This window comes from Camponotus vicinus, unplaced genomic scaffold, assembly GCF_025532165.1.
Source record: "Camponotus vicinus isolate PSW18456_S1 unplaced genomic scaffold, iyCamVici1.0 SCAF_4, whole genome shotgun sequence".
Classification (NCBI taxonomy): Eukaryota; Metazoa; Arthropoda; class Insecta; order Hymenoptera; family Formicidae; genus Camponotus; species Camponotus vicinus.
This window is the reverse complement of record NW_028141976.1, coordinates 22,243,722-22,263,147: the sequence shown is the minus strand read 5'-3', so window position 1 is coordinate 22,263,147 and position 19,426 is coordinate 22,243,722. Positions and strand designations below refer to the sequence as shown.

At 33.6% G+C, this 19,426-nt stretch overlaps 1 protein-coding gene across 1 annotated transcript; it reads right to left on the bottom strand.

The window, feature by feature from the left end:
* Positions 1–10,781: 10,781 nt before the first annotated feature.
* LOC145969895 (UDP-glucosyltransferase 2-like) lies at positions 10,782–15,316 on the bottom strand. The gene is made up of 6 exons (XM_083096200.1): positions 15,077–15,316; positions 13,746–14,230; positions 13,262–13,632; positions 12,897–13,116; positions 12,594–12,813; positions 10,782–12,471 (listed from the first exon to the last, which is right to left on the bottom strand). The coding sequence occupies exons 2-6, from the start codon at positions 14,227–14,229 to the stop codon at positions 12,129–12,131; spliced, it is 1,638 nt and encodes a 545-aa protein (XP_082952326.1). The 5' UTR covers position 14,230; positions 15,077–15,316; the 3' UTR covers positions 10,782–12,128.
* Between the last annotated feature and the right edge of the window lie 4,110 nt (positions 15,317–19,426).

Here is a 19,426-nt window from a genome sequence, read left to right as displayed (position 1 = left end):
TTGTACTTTATCAACAGCTTTGAAGATACTATGCTCTGTTCAAACTATTGATGTAACTTCTTGAGCCATGATATTTTAAGACATCCTGGACCACATTTTCCTTCTATTTTGCCTCGGTTATAATGTACAATAGTTTGTTTATAATGACACATAACATATTCAAGATATTATAGTTCTATTTTTAATATTATTTTAAATTTTATTTGTTTAAACATTGCAGTGCTTTTCGATTTGTTATTCTGATATTTTATTGCATTTCTTAAATCTTTTAATATGTGCGCATTTCAATTCTTTTAACTTTTTGCATCCAATTTTACGTCCATAAATATCTAAAATCGATATTATAAGAAAGATGGCTATAAATAGCAGGTGTGTTTTAAGAAAAATTTTCAAATATTCACTGGATAGTATTTCTACCATTTTTATAAAAAAAAGTTCTGACTTGTTCGATTCTTTAATTTTCTGCATTAAATTGCAATTATTATTCAATATTTATATAATGAAACTCGTTTGACGTTGCCGTTTCATTCATCTTTACATAATTTTGAATGTTAATTCGATTTTTATTGCTGATGAGCTATTTTATCCTTTCCATGTTGAATCATAAATAGATTTACTCTCATATGCTGACTAAAATCATAAATTCTTGTAATTTTTTTAAACTTGAAGCTAGCAAAATAGTATCATCTGCATAGCAGATTTGCTGGGGTTGATTATCATTTCATTTGCTACTTTATCTGTAATATTTTCTCTCAGGATTTTTCTAAAAATTTTTTCAAAATATAGATTGAAGGGAAATGAAAGAATAAATTAAATTTTCTTTAAGATATTTATTTTGTCTGATCATTTATTATTCATTTTGATAATAATTGATTCTAATATAAAAATCGTAGATTTTATCATTCGTTAATTCAATGAATTTAATTATATGAACTCGTTTCTATAATTCAATGATTTTATCTTAACAATTTATTTGTTTTGAACAAATTAAGATAAAAAATTTATTTAATTTTACGATATGATTTTTATGATAGTTTTTCTTGAGATTTTATAAAATAAATACGAAAAAATAAATAAAAGATTAATTGACAAAATATTTTCGAGATTAATCTTAGCGAAAGAAGACAAATTTTTGTTCCGAAATTCAGTATACTATACCTAAGCAAATTTAGGTATTTACATAATTATAAAACAAAATAATATCATATATTTCGTTAGATAAATATAATAAATAAATAAACTAATACAGTTATCATACTATTTTTTGCGGAGTTTTCGTAAATAATAAAATGTATTCCTGAATGCTTCCTTCTGTTTTTCACTTCCCTTCCCAGTAAGTTATTCATTCATATTTTTTCAAATGTACTATTTGTGCACTCGTTGCTCGCGCGAACTCGTATAAACGATAAATAAACCAACTTAACAAACCATACGGCAAAAATATTAAAAGCATATACTCATCGGAAGTACTTTCGAAGGTGAAATGGCAAATAAAGTACGAGAAAAATGGTAGATGAAGAACAATTATAATTATATAATAGAAGATGGAAGAGAATAAAATCGACGAGACTTTTGGTGAGGTACTAGGTTTTCACAATTATTCTCCAACATTTGATGAAGAAGAATAAAGGTACGGGTGGATAAAGCTGTGGGTGAAGGCGAGAGAGAAGGAAAAGACGGAAGAATTCGAAGTGAGTCTCCCTTCAAGATAGGGGTCGAGGATGGTGGTAAAACTCTCGGTGAGCACTTTTGTTAATTAAATGCCGTTGTTCGGTTCAGCCGGGCTCTTTTGATCGAGTTATCGTTTAAACAGCATTCGTTTAACAAAAGATCCCGCTAAACGGGTCGGGGCTTAAAAAGCAGCCCCTGCAGCGCAAACATATCAAACTACCGCCATTTTTTGCTAATTAGAGCTAATTTCTACTTTCGCGCTGTCGCTTCAGCATTCGTTGGTATATTCATCGTTACAAGTTATTTGCTTTTCGTACGAGCAGCACTTTCCACTCGAAAGCTTAAACGTCGTACTGCATTTTAGCGTAAGTGGCATGTCATACGGCACTATTACGCAGACGAGTATTACACTTGTAGAGTTGCACGTTGATGTATTTTATACGAAGCATATGACAGTTTAAACAACATTTGTTTTTACGACGTGACGCTATTCGATCAATCGATCATCATCGTACGTACATCGCGCGAAATCGTTTCCGACAATTTTACAATGTTTTCGATCGTTATAAAAGCGTGTGACACGGTTGCAAGTAAACGGTTCGTTTCGCATAAACAGAGCGCGCGCGCGGATTGATATCATGCGAGAATAGCGAGTGAGCGAGCAAAAAGTTTCGATCGCGTTATGTACGAAGCGTTATACACGTCCATGGTATGCTCGTCGAAGCGATCATGCGTGCCGTCAAAAGAGTTAACTTAGACGTAGCCACGCACGACGTCACTGACGACACGTTAATAAATCGGTCGATTTTTTTGCAGCCCTTTCTTTATGAACGATCGTTCCTCCCTCTTTCGTGATCGTTCACGTCGTCCCATGCATCGCTTCACGGAAGTCTTTTTCAGCAAAATAAAAAAGCTCGATATACGTTACCACCGATTACCCCGATATTGTTGCTCGTCGAAGCATCATAAAGCTATTCCCGACCGATTACTGTTCTCTCGCGTTGCATAGCTTTTTACGAACGCATTAAGAGGCTTCCTCTTTTACCGTCGTTTCTCTCTCTTTGCATCGCCTTCGTCATTTCGCAGGTGATAACGCTGCGGCAATCTCGGCCGACACTTTCCCGCGCGGGTTTCGTGCGTCGAGGGAAATATAATAATCCTAGGGTAGCGTCGGCATAAATCGCGTCCTGCCAAGCAGGATTTTATGAGCGATTTGGCGACTTCTTTCTGCGTTAGTTTTGAGAAAGCAGGTAAATCGTTCTTTTATCTATTAAGTCTTAGTTCACATCATAATATTTTTTACATTATAATATCTTTCCATCCAAGTACGAATAAAAAAAATTGTCTTGCACGCGAGAAAGTTGTAATAAAAGTTGCAATTAAAGCAGTTAAAAATTGTGATAATGAAATTGGAAAATAGAGATATTACAGGTCTCTTTTATAAGGATAACCTATTTTCTGTTTTTCAATCACAATCTTTTTAGTAATTTTTTTCTTAAGTTTAAACTGAAAGAAATATATCAACGCGCAAAATCGTGTGCGAGAAAAACATTTGCATCATAATCGACTTATGCTCAACGAATTAACAAGTATGAAAATCCGGCGATTTATAATACGTCGTGCGAGAAATATGGAGGCTTATACAGATTGATGGAACAGACGCGAAATGTGTTGCAAGTTTGCCTTAAATCTTCTCAACAGCGAGTAAAAGTCATGCACGTCGTAAAGTTGAGCGGGCGTCGATAAAAGGGTGAAGATGAAATGCTTGCACATCGATTTGTTTGTTCTTCCCTAAGTGTCGGAATGCTCGGCAACCCTTCTGTCGCATCTCTGACGATCGCGTTTGATTCCTTTCGATCTTTTTTCTTTGCTACTTCCGATGGAATCCGATTGACATAAGAATCCTACTTAAATCTCCCGTTCGCGTCACTTTTTAGAATTCGTTTTTCTACGCTTACACCTCGCTTATTTCTCAGCAACGCATACAGATACGCTTTTCGTTCGCTTGCGCTTCAATCTTTTACTTGCTCTTAACAATGGCAAACTGTTTTCTAACTGAATGATAAAAATTATAATCTTTCGTATAATGGCACAAGTTGATGTGTATCACTCACAGGAGATACATGTTATTTCAAAAATATCATTAATATCAGAGAGAGAAGTTAGAGTTCACAAAAACACATGGAATTCTAATATTTTCTTTAAAAAAAATCGTATCTCGGTATCACAAATATTGATTCTATTTCATACGTATTTTCTATCTTTTATCTCTGTCACTTTATAACCTGACAAATCTACGATGTAGATAAATTTGGATTTAAATCGATTTGAAAATTATGTAGTTCCATTCATTAGAGGCATAAATATGCGTTGTATTCTTCATTGACATTGCATTTTGCGATCGCGACAATCCATTAATTTTACTCGTTTACAACGAACACGTGAAACCGTGCATCGTTTATACGGGCAATCCCGCAACCACGAGCACCGATTCATCATCGACCCAAACATCGCACGGAACATTTCGCTCCATGCTGGTATTCCGAACGTGCACTTTCCGCGGAATTACACCATCCCTTCTTAAATCACCCACCCGGAAAGCGCGGGAACGAATTTCAGTTACCAGCCTTAGCAAATATTCGTTCAACATCGCCGACGCGCGATGCAACTGACAGCAAAAGCAGACGATTCCTAGAAACTTCTGCGAATCCTACCCACGTACCTCGTGGCTGTGGCACCTTGTGATTTCGCGATCTGCTGTCTTCTTTTTGTTATGCTCGATGAAAATCGCCTAGCTTCGTATAAAGCTGCAGAAAAAAAAGTTTCAAGAAATGAAAGCCATTAAAAAGACATTTTTTTTCGGAGAAATCTTTCTATAACGAAAGAAATCAAGAAGAATTATATGAAGATAGAGAGAAAGAGAGAGAGAGAGAGAGAAAGAGAAAGAGAGAATAGCGCGAGCAAGAATTTTCGAAGATGAATATATTCAGCGCGACAATTAATCACAATCTCGCCGCACTTTGATTACTGCATAATTGACTGCGTCGTAATTAAGGTATGCGGACCTCGTCGCAGCTGTTAATTAAATGATGCCGTTAACATCATGGCTTGCGTGCACGTACCGAATTTCCGTTCTGAATCTAATACGAATTTCAACGTCTCGCTGGGTCCGTTCGTGAAAGGTTATCGCGGGTGCTCCGCGCAGCAACGAAAGGGAGGAAAACGGTGGCAACCTCGATGGGAATAGTACGGGGTTATGAGTTCCAGCCACAGAGTTGCGAATGAGTTATGTCTTCTCCGTGAACTTCACGCTCCGTCCAAGAAATTCCTATTCAATTTAACGTATCCCAATAGAGTATCTACTAATTTTCCCTTATATCTTACGAATTTCGTTTGCCCATTCGCGCTTTTCTGTCTGGCGTCCATCCTTCTTTTTGCTCGCCAACGAGCTTTTCCTGAAAGGTCCTTTCAGAACCGCTTCTTTTGTGCCGTTTTCGGTCGCTTTTTCGTACGAACCAAGGATAAAAAGCGTTTGCGCGAATAGGAGGTGCTTCTTCCGCAAAACTCTTTGGCTACCTCTTTATTCTGACCGTTTCTCGAAGCAGAGAGCGATTCACAGGAGAAGTACGTTTTAGCAGATCTTATATAAGAAAACAATATGCTAACTCTAGTGTATTTTCTGTGATAATATAGGGACTGCCCTGTTTGATATGAGATTCATTCCGCCAAACGTATTAAAAAATAACGATATAATTAACAATGTGTAAGAAATTGAATATAATACATTTTCATTCTCTCTTTCTTTCAGCATGAAAATAATTTATTTATATAATTTAATTATTATTGTATCTTCCCTATAATATTTAAATAATTTTGCGTTTGGGAATCCGTAAAATCTATATTAAATATAGCTTGTCAAATTTTACATACGAAAGGATGTACTCATCGACGGTATCCTTTGCGATTTATCGTTGACATTAATGTCATCAAGAAATTCACAGCGAGACGAGATTAAATGTTTATTCTGTTAATTGCCCCGCTGCTGGAGTTCCCATCCACAGTAGAACAATTATTCGTCCGTCGATTGAAATTCTGCGGTCTTAGCCGAAAGGTAATTAACTTTTAATCGAGAAAGTTCAGTGGCTCCGGGTTACCCCCGTCTCCGAATTACTTCTTGCCTATTTCTCACCCTATCCTTCCCTCTCGTCGATTCCCTTCCCTCCTGGTTCCTCGGTTGGGTTCCTGCCACTCAACATGTCTAAACGTCTAATCGAGAAACGTGTGCGCTATGCGATATACCTCCGTTAATTTGGCAAAAATCAGATCCTGATGTGTGATAATTAATGCTAATTTATCGCTAATTTATTAATTAGTTATTATTAATTGCAAGTATATGCTATCAAATACATGATTCAATAAATTATCGATAAATTATCGATGTAAATTATCGATATACCAAATTTATATATGCTATACAGTTAACAAATGTTAAAATAACAGGATCAGTAATGATTGTATTAATTAAATGTCTTGCACTAATACTCGAATCGATTCCTTAATGTCCAAACATAGTTTTGTTAAGGACAGGAATTTGACAATGATATCGCCAACTTTCGCGATTCCACGCGATTAACTCGAAGATCAAAAATGCTACGGTTACCTAGCTTACCGTAAATAACATTGCAGTCTACTTAAACTTTTTCAATTATTTTGATATCTTTTAACAACAGTGATTCTGGCATAAATGGCGTTATCAGAATCGGAGGAGGAGCTCTCGTCTTCTTCGTTCATCTTTCGCGAATCCCTCGACGATCCCGCTTTCACTCTTGACGAACGTTTCATAAATAAGTCTTTGTGTGACCCATCTGGAAATTGAATTGGAAAGTTCGTCTCGCCCATACCGTGGGAAAGCTGAAAACGACACCGCGGCGCGTGAATCGATGTGCTCGACCGGCAACGCCGTCAATTTTCTGGGCGATTTTTTCCTCCTACTCGTGCCGGTCCATCATCATCGTGACGCGCTTCATTTATTCGCATTCAACCAGCTGAAATCTCATTTATTACTTGCATCCGTATCCGTATGCAATTTTGTATGATGCTTCATTGCGCCTCGGTGCCACGTGGTAATAGTCGGTCGGTTTTTTCAAAACCGCGACGTATCGTACGACGACAAAACGGCGTGATCGTGCACAAGATGCAACGTAATTTCTGGCGCATTCAGGAATAATGCTCGTTCACTTCGATTCGCCGTAGTAATACGCGGGATGATACTGCCATTATCGTCAACACGGCTCGGCGTTTATTGTATTTGTCATCGATGCTGCATCGTACGCCGCGACGATAATGCAATTCGCGATGCGGAAGCAACATCTCGCTACGTGATCTGTGTTTTGTTTGCGTTGCACTTGGCGATTAATGAAAATCAAACGTTCACGATGCGTTGTCGAGGGTGTTTCAGATTAATGTGCTTTAGATGAAATTGAAAAAATTTTTACGTTGACTTTACTAGTTTTAAAATGATATTAGTCTAATAAAAGGTAATACAAATGACACAAGAGCCTGCTAATTGTAAAAGACATGTACTGTGTTTGAAGTTAAATAGGTACATTTTTTCCACAATTAATTGCAGGACATTCCGAGAAGCCAATTACATGACGTAGTTCTTTATCATGAAGAAGAGATTTGTGATTTATTAGTACAGCTACATTATCTGCGAGTTTCCGTACTAATATGGTCCGCAAAGCGCTTTCTTATTAGTCTATTTTATTTCATTCCATCTACAACGGCGAAGATTAAATGGATTCGCGCGGCAATTTGTGGATCGATAGATTTTAACGCACTTGGCAGCGACCTCGCCAAGCGGCATTGGACTGTTTCCAACCGGAGCGTTCTGGAAATGTAGTTAGCCCAGTACGTAATTGGTATTCTTGACGCAAAAATTCATTTACGAAATCACTGAGCGTAAAAGGAGAAATGGGAGATATCTCAAATAAAAAGCACGAGCATTTAATTTCGTAAGCTGCTCTAAATAAAAATCTTGATGCTTCGTTCAATTTTAATCCAGCTATCTCTCTCCCGCTTTTATTTACATTCAAGCATTCACTTCCGACTAAATATTTGATGCGTATCTAATTAAAAAATATATCTCGCAATTGATCTAACAAGAAAAGAAACAACACAATCGAGAAGTAGCAATTAATGAAAAGCTTAGTTATTCTGTATATAAATTCTATATCGCGATACAAATATGCCAAAGATTGACAGTTAAGAGGAGAATAAAATATAAATGTTTTTTGTTATATATAAATAAATTTGCTATATATAAAAAAAATGAATTCAAAAGAAAAACTTTATTATATAAATCAGTAACTTAAGCAACTCGGTCTTTTATTAATTGGGATAGTATATGTATGCATTGTATATGTGTCCATTTAAATGTGGTATAATCTTTAGTCAACAACTTTGAAGGTCGCTTTAAAATTAAAGAGACTTCCTTGACTTTTTAAATCTACATGTTAGACGAACGCAAGTCTTTATCATGCAGATGTAATTACGACCAGAATTTACCTTCGCCGCACTAATGCCAAGGTAAATATTTACGAGCAAGTCGCGTCCGGAGAAATTCTCAGTCGTAAAAGGAGCTCTTCTTTTTTCTCAAGATCGATGTATTTTTGTCAAAAGTTATCTGCACGTCTATTTTATTATTTGAATGTATTAGTAAGAAACTCTATTACATTTCTCTATTATTTCCAATTTTTTTCCTATTGAACGTTTTACAAGCATCTTTCTTCATTTAACACCGCCTTTCATTCTTTCTTTCAATCTTCTTTAGGTCATATTATTTTTTCATTGTAAGAAAATTGTAGAAATGAAATGACTCCTAAATGCAACGTCTTCTCGTCGCTTTTTCACTCTCTCCTTTATTTCCTTTCGTTATTTACAGATTGAAGGTGCGTAATATCTCGTATACGCACACGGCTTGTGACAGGCTGCCTTGTCTGTAACTATCTGTAATTATACCGAACTTCGTGCCGCGACTGCAGAAACTTCCTATTCCGAGAACAAATTAAAATAAATCTCGAAGATAACGGCCGCTAGTCTGGTGAGCGAGAAAAATCTTGTTAGCCGCTATAAAGAGAAGTTTTTATAAAATGCTTTGCGAATATTCTGTACAAAGAGTAAACGAGGATGCATATTTAGCACTATTTATAATCTTTTTTTAATTTATTTAATCTTCTACCTTTCATATTTAGAAATTTCTTAATTCTGTATCTCATGTCTAAAAAATGTATGCACAGTTTGAATATTTATTTATAATTTATACGCATATACACGTACATCAAAATGCGACTAATTATATATCTTTTTTTAAGTATTACAAGCGATTAACATTTTAGACTTTTAGACGATTAACACTCTAATACTGAAAAAAACTTATTCGTTAATTTAAACCTCAAAACTGAAGTCAAATCCGGCTTTCAGAATGAAGAGCGGATATACCTCGTTTTAGTTTGACTTATTACTGTTTCGCGCCCGTCGAGTTTGTAGCACGGAACGAGAAATAAAAATCCGGCTTAACGTTTCGAGCGGACTATTGGTTGCCCAGAGACAAATTTTTGCGCGATATTGGAATTCTTTTTCCTTCTTCCTCGTTCGGCTAATGCGATCTCGATAAAGAGAACAGAAGCAGCATTCGATCAAAGAGGGACGCGTCCCTTCGTCGGGTGGGAGGATGGGGTGCGCAATCAGGAATCCTTTCACTGCAACTTACAGAGATGTAGCCGACTCTCTCACGTTGTATGCAAATCTATCTATACTTGATTATTTCGATTCATCGTCGATGGACTCATCGCCTGATCGAATCGATCTAACGAGGGAATCGGGAAGGGAGGAATATTACCACGAGTGTTGAAACGTTGCTTTATTGTTAATAAAAGTTCGCGAAACAATTGCATGGCCAGTAGGATTTGATTTTTTCGATTATACTATAACTGAAGAATTATTCTCAGAGAACTTGCGCGTTACAATAAATAGGCAACCAACTTATGCCTTTATAATTATATCAATGTATCATACTCAAAATGTTAAGATACCATTTCTAATTTTTCACGCGATACGATTTCACTGATTGTGAAATTATCAGAAAATTGTTTTGAAATTAAGATTCTATTAAATTTGACATTTTAATTAAATACCATAAATTTGTTACGTAATCATCGTTATTTATTCTATAACATCGACATATAACATAAATTGTTCTAAATTGCAGATTGCAACTGTGGCAGGAAGCACGGCCAAACAAAAGAATGATAATGATAGTAAGAGCGTGTTATTCAAATTCGGAGATTGTCCGTAATTGGACAAACGTTTCATCTAATGGCATGATACCGTCGATGTGTTTTCTCGTTTGTGTCATGTGTACAAGATATCCGATTTTGTCGGAAATAGCGTGCAACATTTCGCATGATTGTCTTTTATTGGCGGCTGCGTCTACAGGAATATCGCATGCATTCGTATCAATGTTCTCTCATTGTGTGCATGTATGTGTATTTGCCATAGGAAATTGAAAATACTCCAAATTCCGTTGATGCGGCGAAACGTGATAACGTGTCTCTTGAATGCGAGAGTGATCCGCTTTCGGTAGCGACAAGCTGCTAAAGTAACGTCGAAACGACGCAATTGCGCGCGAGGCCCCATCGCCCTCATACCTATTTGTATTTTTAGTCGTGTTCCTGTGTGATGCACCACGTCCTTTATCGTTTCGCTCGGGCGTCTACCATCCGAATTTGTTGTGTTTTAAATAAAAGTCGGCACGCCTGAATAATGCGATCCGATACATTCATTGCCAAGGAAAGAATGCGCATCGATCAGTGCTGCAATGCTGAAAGTAGTAAAAGCTTAAACACGCTAATATATATGCCATGGTATATCGCATCTCCACCTTAATCTGATCCTCGCAACAAGAAATTAAATTCTGATGTATGGTGTAATCAAATGCTAATTTATTACTTTGATTCTGAATTTATTGCTATTATCAATTATCAGGAAATTGACATTAAAGATGAAACTATTGACTTAATGTATTATCCTCATCTTCAAAGAAACAAGTCATAAACAAAAAGATGCGACAAATATCAGAAATAATTATTAATTAATTTTTCAGAGATACTTCAAATAAATAAATAAATCAGAAATGTTTCCTACAATATCAAACTTCTAATCAGTAGCCTGATTAGTCAATGTTTCGCTTCTGAGACAGAGAGTATAGCGTATGCGCGACTATGTTACAACAGGCGATGAATGCCATAGTTATCTGTACTGTGTGTACGAGTATACGTGTTCGCGATTCGCATAGGTTTCACACAGGCACTTGAAATAGCCGTAGATATGTATTCCGCCCGATGGCAAAGGGGTCTCCTAATTGTTGCTGCAATGTTCATAGAATACGTGTGCTCGGTCGGCGGCATTTGGCCCTGTGTACGTGCGCGATGTTAGCATCGTATACATTATCGCGCTATACATTCCTTGGGTCGAATATACGTGTTAATGGATCCTTGCACTCTGAATTAGGTCCATCTGCCAAATGGACGCGCGAACCGGCGGCAAAGGGAGCCTCATTAACCTGATATTCGAAACACATCGGTCATGTTAACAATAACATGTGACACTTAACGTAATTTCCGAAACCAATTGAATTTTGAATTTCTACGAAATAAGCGTATTTAGAAAATATGTTAAATATCATTGTTAATGATATATTTATATATTATTCGAGAGAATATTATTATCTGCGTTTCTACTAATTAGCAATATTTTTCGAATTATTATACGAAGCTATTTCATACCTATGATTTTGTATTTCTGTTGTTCAATTAGCATAGTTACATATTTGAAATTTTTTTATATTGTCTATCTTCAGCGCACATGCATACTTATATATAAATTTGAAAGTAAGATCGTGCACATTATACATTATATAATCTCTCGTAATATTCTCACTTCCTCTTTTTTTCTTTCCTCTTATTTTTTCCAGCCTCCTCTCTTTTTGCTTTCTGTCTCATAATTCCATGAATACGCACAAATGAACATAATGGATCTTGGGATGCAATTTCGTACGTTCACAAAACCCATTTCGCTCAACTACCAGTTTTATACTGACAGTATTCGCCCCTGTGCCAAAATTTGCCCTCTCTCGCTTTTTCTTCGGCTTCCTCTCTTCCCTATTTTTCGTATAAATGAGCAATGTAAAATCCACAAGTGCACAAGTGCTCGAGAGATAAAAGAGGTCTATTTTCGCAATTATTTTACATATTTTATTTTTACGTATTTATTTTTTATAAAAGCATAGTCTTATTTTTCTTAAATCGTATTACGCTTGTCATAGTTCAAACAAAAAGAATGTCGGAAAATTTCGATACAATAATGATTTACACATTATTTTAATTCACAAAATTTGATTATGTAGATTTAATTTTTTTTGTCGCAAACATTTTAAGCTTTATGCATGATTTAAATAGATTATGTAATCGACTGTTTATATCATAATATTTATAGAAAAACTTCAAACCGCTTCCTACAATAGCTAAGAGAATACATAAAACTAAGAATAATGTTATCGACAGGAATACAATGATATCTAAATCGAATTGTTGATACCACGCGGTATCGACTCCATTGAAATGTAAGTGAGGTGCACCATTGTGACGCATTACGAACTCAATCCACCATATAGCATTCTCTAAGCTATCGTAAGGCTTGTCTTTTGTGAGAGCACGTAACTCCAACATTTTATCTTTGTATCTACAAACAAAGCATTAAATGCACGATAATTAATATATATAAATATTTATATTATTATTATTTTCTATTTGTAAGATGTTATTATTAGACACACATGCATAAATAATTGACATTGCAATTACCGCTTATCACCGGCGATTTCCAGTATAGTGTCTCGCAGCTCCGGTGTCGTAAGCTGGACTATATCCAGGTGTTTTGCTACTCCCAGAGAAACCATTTTCATAACTTGATACACCTGATCGAAGACAAATGGTATTCCTATGAGCGGGACGGCGTAATGAACCGCTTCTTCGGTACTCTGCAATCCGCCTTGATAAATGAAGAGCTTGATGTTTGGATGAGCTACGAAAATAAGAAGGAAAAAAAGGATTAAATAATCTCAATATTAATTACTATAAAACGCTGACTTGTCCGTTTTAATTTACCGAGTACACCCTGTTGCGGGATCCATTTTGAGATAAAAACATTAGAAGGGACACGAAAATCGTCGCTTTCGAATTTCCACAGTACTTTGTAAGGTAAGTTGGCGAAGGCATTGGTAAACACCTCCAGCATTCCCTTCGGCAATAATTTACTTTTCACGTTTGTTCCCAGACTCATATAAATGAAGCCATTTACTGCGCCATCCAAGAAGTCTTTTAAATTCTACAGAAGGGAAATTTTATAAAGGAATATATTCATCAGATATTTTCTCAGATAAAATATCATAATTTCTTCAGATAAAATATGTGAGAATGATCGATAATAAATAATGAAAGTTGGATACTGATTGTTAAAAAAATGTATGTACTTTCGGCAACAACGTTGGTGTCTTTTTGATGTGTAATCCACTAAAATGTACAATATTAGGTATCTCGGGTCTCGCATATGCTAGCAATGGTTCTTGATTAATTAAAATAAGACTCATGTTCTTTGCAACGTCGATGATATGCGGTATATCTTTGCCAAAGTACTTTTCGGCAATTTGTTGTTGCTTGAACGCAAAAGTATTAAACCAAAACTGTATGTGCCACCAAGTTTTTATAAAATTCTTCAACCGTTTCCAAAATGGAAGATTCAAGCCTGTATCATTTTCGATCTCCCAATTAGAAGGATGCGATGGTAGCACAGGGCTGCCGAAATTGAAACGGTGGCAGTTTTGCAAATCCATAGACATAATACCTGCGATTATAAAACTCATTAAGCGATTCATTATCTGCATCTATTACACATACACCCTATATAATCCAAAATAATTAAGTAATAATGAATTTTATCCATTAATTTTATCTTACCTATTAAAGGAGCATGAAATCTGTGCGCCAGCATATAAATTGCAGGAGTCATAATCATTTCGGCTATCACCGCATCAAATTGGACATTCGTTTCATTCGCATAATATTTCAATAAATCAGGATGACTAAGAACATCCTCCGCGATATCATGACCCAATCTCAATAATCTCGTTTTTAATCCTCCCAATTGCGTGAGATTCCAACGAGTCTGACTCAAATCAGTATCATCGATCTTTTCATATACAAAACCGAAGTCTATTTCCTTATAGTTGATTAGGCTAGAGTCGTTGAAAATGTTTGGAGTCAATGTTACTATCTCGTGACCCCGTTTATTTAAAGCGAGACATAGTGCCCGAAATACTATCTGATGACTGTAGGATGGGGCTGGAGTAATGATCAATAATCTCTTACTGCATGTTAAATTGCTCATAGTCAAAATCCATAGGATCATAATAATCGATGAGGTAGCGGTAATCAACTTCATTCTATGAACAATAAGGAAAAGAAGGATATAGATATACTCATATATTTAATCTTAATATTTAATCTCTTGTTGCTATACAATTTATGTACATAATGTGACAAGTTTATCCTGCACCCGGAAAATAGTGAGATAAACATATCGATTAGCATAATCAATTATATCTATCTTTCCTACAGCCTTCTAAAATATTCATACATATGTATGTACATAAGCATTGATAGTAACTATTTTTTTTATTTGCACATAAAATTATTTAACTATGTAAAAAATTAAAAAGAAAATGGCATAAGAGCCAACGCGCGGTAGTTGGAGCGCAACAACACTTCTTTCTTTTTTCAATATTAGTTTATTAAAAAACACATTATAATAACAACAAACGAACGTTTCGGATCATCTTTTGATCCTTCTTCAGCGCGATGTTAACAATTTATATTACAGATAGTGACGCGTTACATTAAACGAATTTGTTCTCGACGCGTAGGTGACGCTAAATTGCATCCCGCGGAGGTCTAGTAAGCGCTCTGCTTCCAACAGTTAATTTATACTATAGTTATGCTATGCGATGTCACAGCAGATCTTACAAATCGAGAATAAAAATAATAAAATAAATACGTTCGTTTGTTGTTATTATAATGTGTTTTTAATAAAGTGTTTTCTAATATTGAAAATAGAAAGAAGTGTTGTTGCTTCTCCGCGCTCCAACTACCGCGCGTTGGCTCTTATGCCATTTTCTTTTTAATTTTTTGATTACTTGAGCCAAATCTCTAATTATTATATGTAAAAAATATAAATCGTATTGTCTAAGTCCCATAAAATAATATTTGAAACCAGATTATGTATTACTTACGTATTGATGTTGAAGATATGTTATAATGTTGTCCTCTAACCTCCACAATAATAATCCAATTAGTTTGAAAAAAAATGAGATTGTTTCAAAAAACTTTTAAATTAATTTTATGACAAAATAATTATTATACAATATTAACAATTGTTTAAAGCATAGTTTCTGCTGAAGAGACGCGGTCAGACTGAATCTCGCGAAACGAAGCAAACGTGTTATGTAGATTTCTTCGGTATATGATACTTTGCATTAACTTATATGCTTCACAAGCATCGAGTGTAAACGTGACCAGGCTGTTAGGTATATACTCGACCTTGAAGAAAAATGTGAGATTATTACTTGATAAAAAAAATTGCAATAATTAAAAAATGATTACAAGAATAATTATAATGAAAATTTTATCTATGGCTGAAATTTCCAAAAGATAACATAACACTTGACAGTTTATTCATTCTCTCTCTCTCTCTCTCTCTCTCTCTCTCTAATGTAAAAATATTATTAATTATAATATGTAATTGTTATATTATTTCGCGAACCTCTTTGACAACGTTCTACATATAATATCTAACTGTATCTATCTAACTAAATATGTATAAAATAGCATATAAAAATGGTGAATTTAACAATTATTGTAGAGTATTATTGTCTAATGTTTGTAATATAAAGAATACGTTTTATATTTATTTCATCAACTTATCTTTTTTAAAACAAGAATAAGAAATTTATTTTATTCTTTTAAGCTGTACAATAAAACATTATATATATATATATATATATATATATATATATATATATATATATATATATATATATACTACATTCTTGCTTTTTTAATTTTTAATTTTTAATTATTATAACTTAATATATTTTTAAATAATTTTATCAGAATATACAAACATATATAGAAATAATAAATATCAAGATATCAAAGTGTATACATTATCAATATTTTAAATATGATATAAATATTTTAGTATAGCCATATTTAGTGGAAGTGTATGTATCGTAAGTGTAAATCGATAAGAAAATTATGTAAAGATAGTTCTTGTCTGTCTGTGACACAATGAAACTTGTCTCTCTTTTCATTTAGTTATAAATGTCTAAAACATAAATAATTGAATCAGTGCTTTCGATAAATAACTACAACTACAATTATAAATATTAATATGAAATAAATAATTTTGTAAAATTATTTGTAAAATTATTTGTAAAATTACGAAAAAAGTAAAATTTCGTTAAGTTTATTTTTCCGTGCATTTATTACTAAACAATACTAATCGGAAAAAAGAATTAAATTTTACTATTTTACAGTTTACTATAGCTTTAAATACTATTTGAATTTAATTCTTTTTTCCAATTAGTATTATTTATTATTTATCTAGAAATATGGCAATTTAAGAATACGCATTACGTACGTATTACATTAAATATATTTAAAAGTCTTTTACTTATATAATAGTTTTTTACTTACATAATATCAGTTTTTTATATAATATCTAGTTTATTTATATATAACCAGTTTTTATTTATATAATATCAGTTTATAGATTGCTGAATTTGTCTATTAAATTTCATTATTAATTATTAAAATTTGATAGTCATTACAGAAGTGATAGTCATCAAAGGCATGCAGTTAAAAATATTAACTATTTCGCGTTATATATTACTCGCGTATAATGCAATGCCATTTTTAAAAGATCAAGGATCATTGTTTGATAGCCTTGATTTTGGATTGTGTTTATATATAGAGAATAAATATAATCGTATTTATACTTTTAAAATTGTCGCTAAATTAAACTAGCAAAGTAATTTAATTTATTATAATAAAAAATAGTAGAGAGAGAAAAAGAGAGAGAGAAATATCAATATAAAAAATAAAGTCTCCAATCTAAATAAAGTTTCTATATATACTCGTTTTAAACTATTTTAAAAATATATATTATTTATCATTATTTATATTTTTTTTGTCATTAGCCCTTAATAATCAAAATAATCGTGCATAAAAACAATATAACAATAATAATTACAATAAACCTTGTAGAAAATATATTTTATCTCAATTTCTTTTCTCAATGTTTTTATGAAAAGTAAAAAATTTCAGAAGAGCATAAAAAGAGTATAACATTTCTCTAAAATATTTTTATGTATAAATATGACGTAACATTGAAAGTATATAAATCTTAAACAAATTAATTATGAGCGTAAACACTTGATAGTTAATGTATGATTAAATGAAGATTATTACTGTATTGTATTAAAGAGAAGAAATTATTATATGATTAGCAATAATCGAGCTAATTCACATATAAAATTCGTTTTTTATCATATCATATAATACACTTTGAAAAATCAACAAATATTTGAAATTATTTATAAAATAAAATATTTAATGCGAGAAATTACGCAAGTAATATATACTATAATACTGGTATAGTACACTAGAAACAATTGTTGCGAATAGCGCACGTTTCCATGAATTCAATCAGAAATAAACACGGATTAACATGATTGAATTTTCCATCTGAGAGCTCAATTAGTGTTACGAGATAACGGGATATGTGCAAGTATCACAATAGCAGAATCTTAGATAGAAACAGCGATCAATTCCGATACGTATTGATTACAATTGCAAAAGAAGCAAAAATTCCGGAAGTCTCAGATCAAACTATTTCGATTCGACAAACAATTTTGGATATTAGCGGAATCACTTGGACTCATGTTTACGATGCGCAAACGCATAACTCCGAGTATACAGACCCGTGTGCTGCGCTGGGGATTGAAATTATGTAGATTAAGCTCGTCCACACCATGTTCAAAAGCCTAGATGAACATTAACTCCGACCGTACATATACATGGAGGAAACCGTTTATCGTCACGTACCATATTGCTGACGAGAATGCAGTATTAATTAAAAATTTGTCTACAGTATATACGAAAAGATACATTACCTTCACGAGATAGTGGACTTGAATAATTGATGTAGAGCATTTACTGATGCATTCAAAGGGTATCTTTCTTTAATTTTATAGAAGAATATTATTTTGTTAAATGAAGATAAAAAAATATACATGAGACAATTAGAACCTGCTTTCGTACATGTTCAGAGATATTAAACTAGTTCTATTTTGCTCGCTGTATAATGACATGGCTGTGCGACAATAGGAATATAGTCTTATCGCCATATCGGGCAACGGAAAACATTCATTCTTAGTCGATGCACGCGCAACCCGACACGCAAGCACGTGTATTAAATGCGTTTCTAGTGTACGTTGAATCAAAATCAAATCAAGCTTGGTACGTGATCGGATGGATACGGAGCCAAAGAGAGACGACAGGATTCTCCTTCCGACCGAAACGACGACTCACCTTACAGTTCCTCAACTGTAATTCCGACTCGATAGTTGTTACGGTATTACGAAACTACGCGCAGTTCTCTAACTTCATTAATCATTACAGCTCCGAAATCGGCTCAAGATCGTTTTTGAGAAATGCGAATAGTTCTACTCCAATTATAATACGCTCTATCCATTAGTTTCTGATGAAGATGCGTGTTAATACAACAATGAATGTAAATTATTGCAGACGTGCCATATATGTATATGTTATACAAGAGATAGACAAAATAATGTGAACACCTGAAAATAAATATTTATTAGATCACCGTTTGTCTTTAATACAGCTTCAATTCTCCTTAGAATAGAATCATTTTTTAACACAATTTTTGAACAGTCTCTAGTGGAATATTGTCTCATTTTTCTATCAAATAATGCTATTTTTAAGATGGTAACGTTCATATACACAGCTAGAAAAATTCAATCTTGATTTGGACAGCATCAGAATAAATTTCAACATCTTCTCTGACCAGCACAATTATCCGATTTAAATATTATTGAATCACTATGAGTAGTTTTGGAAAAGAGAGTGAGAAACGGGTTTCCTTCTCCAACATCTCTAAAGCAATTTGCAGATATTTTGATAAAAGATTGAGCTGCATTGAAGGCAAATGATAGCCCTTATTAATAAACAAATATAGTGTATTTTTCAGGTAGTCACATTATTTTGTCTACTCCTTGTACGTATATAACTTTCAAATTTATTTAAATAAAAATTATTTTATTTATATTAATGAAAAAGATTATTTCATCACAGATAAAAAGAATTTAAAATATAAGTTTTACATGTGAATGTCTCTATAGCAGACTTTCTAATCTTAAATTCTTATATAAGAAGATTGCGTAAGAAACAGGTCTAGAGAATAGCATAAAACCACAAGATCTAAAAATAGCATAAAAATAATTTCCAGGGTTTCCTTCACTTATATTTCCTAGCAATTTATTTAATGCAATTCGATTTAA

What these genes read in the sequence shown, in the direction of transcription:
- LOC145969895 (XM_083096200.1), bottom strand. Translation starts at nt 14,229, where the DNA reads ATGAAGTTGATTACCGCTACCTCATCGATTATTATGATCCTATGGATT. An exon ending in ATTTCATGCTCCTTTAATAG is followed by an intron (nt 13,633 to 13,745) that starts GTAAGATAAAAT and finishes TTATAATCGCAG; the next exon opens with GTATTATGTCTATGGATTTG. An exon ending in GAAATCGCCGGTGATAAGCG is followed by an intron (nt 12,472 to 12,593) that starts GTAATTGCAATG and finishes CTTTGTTTGTAG; the next exon opens with ATACAAAGATAAAATGTTGG.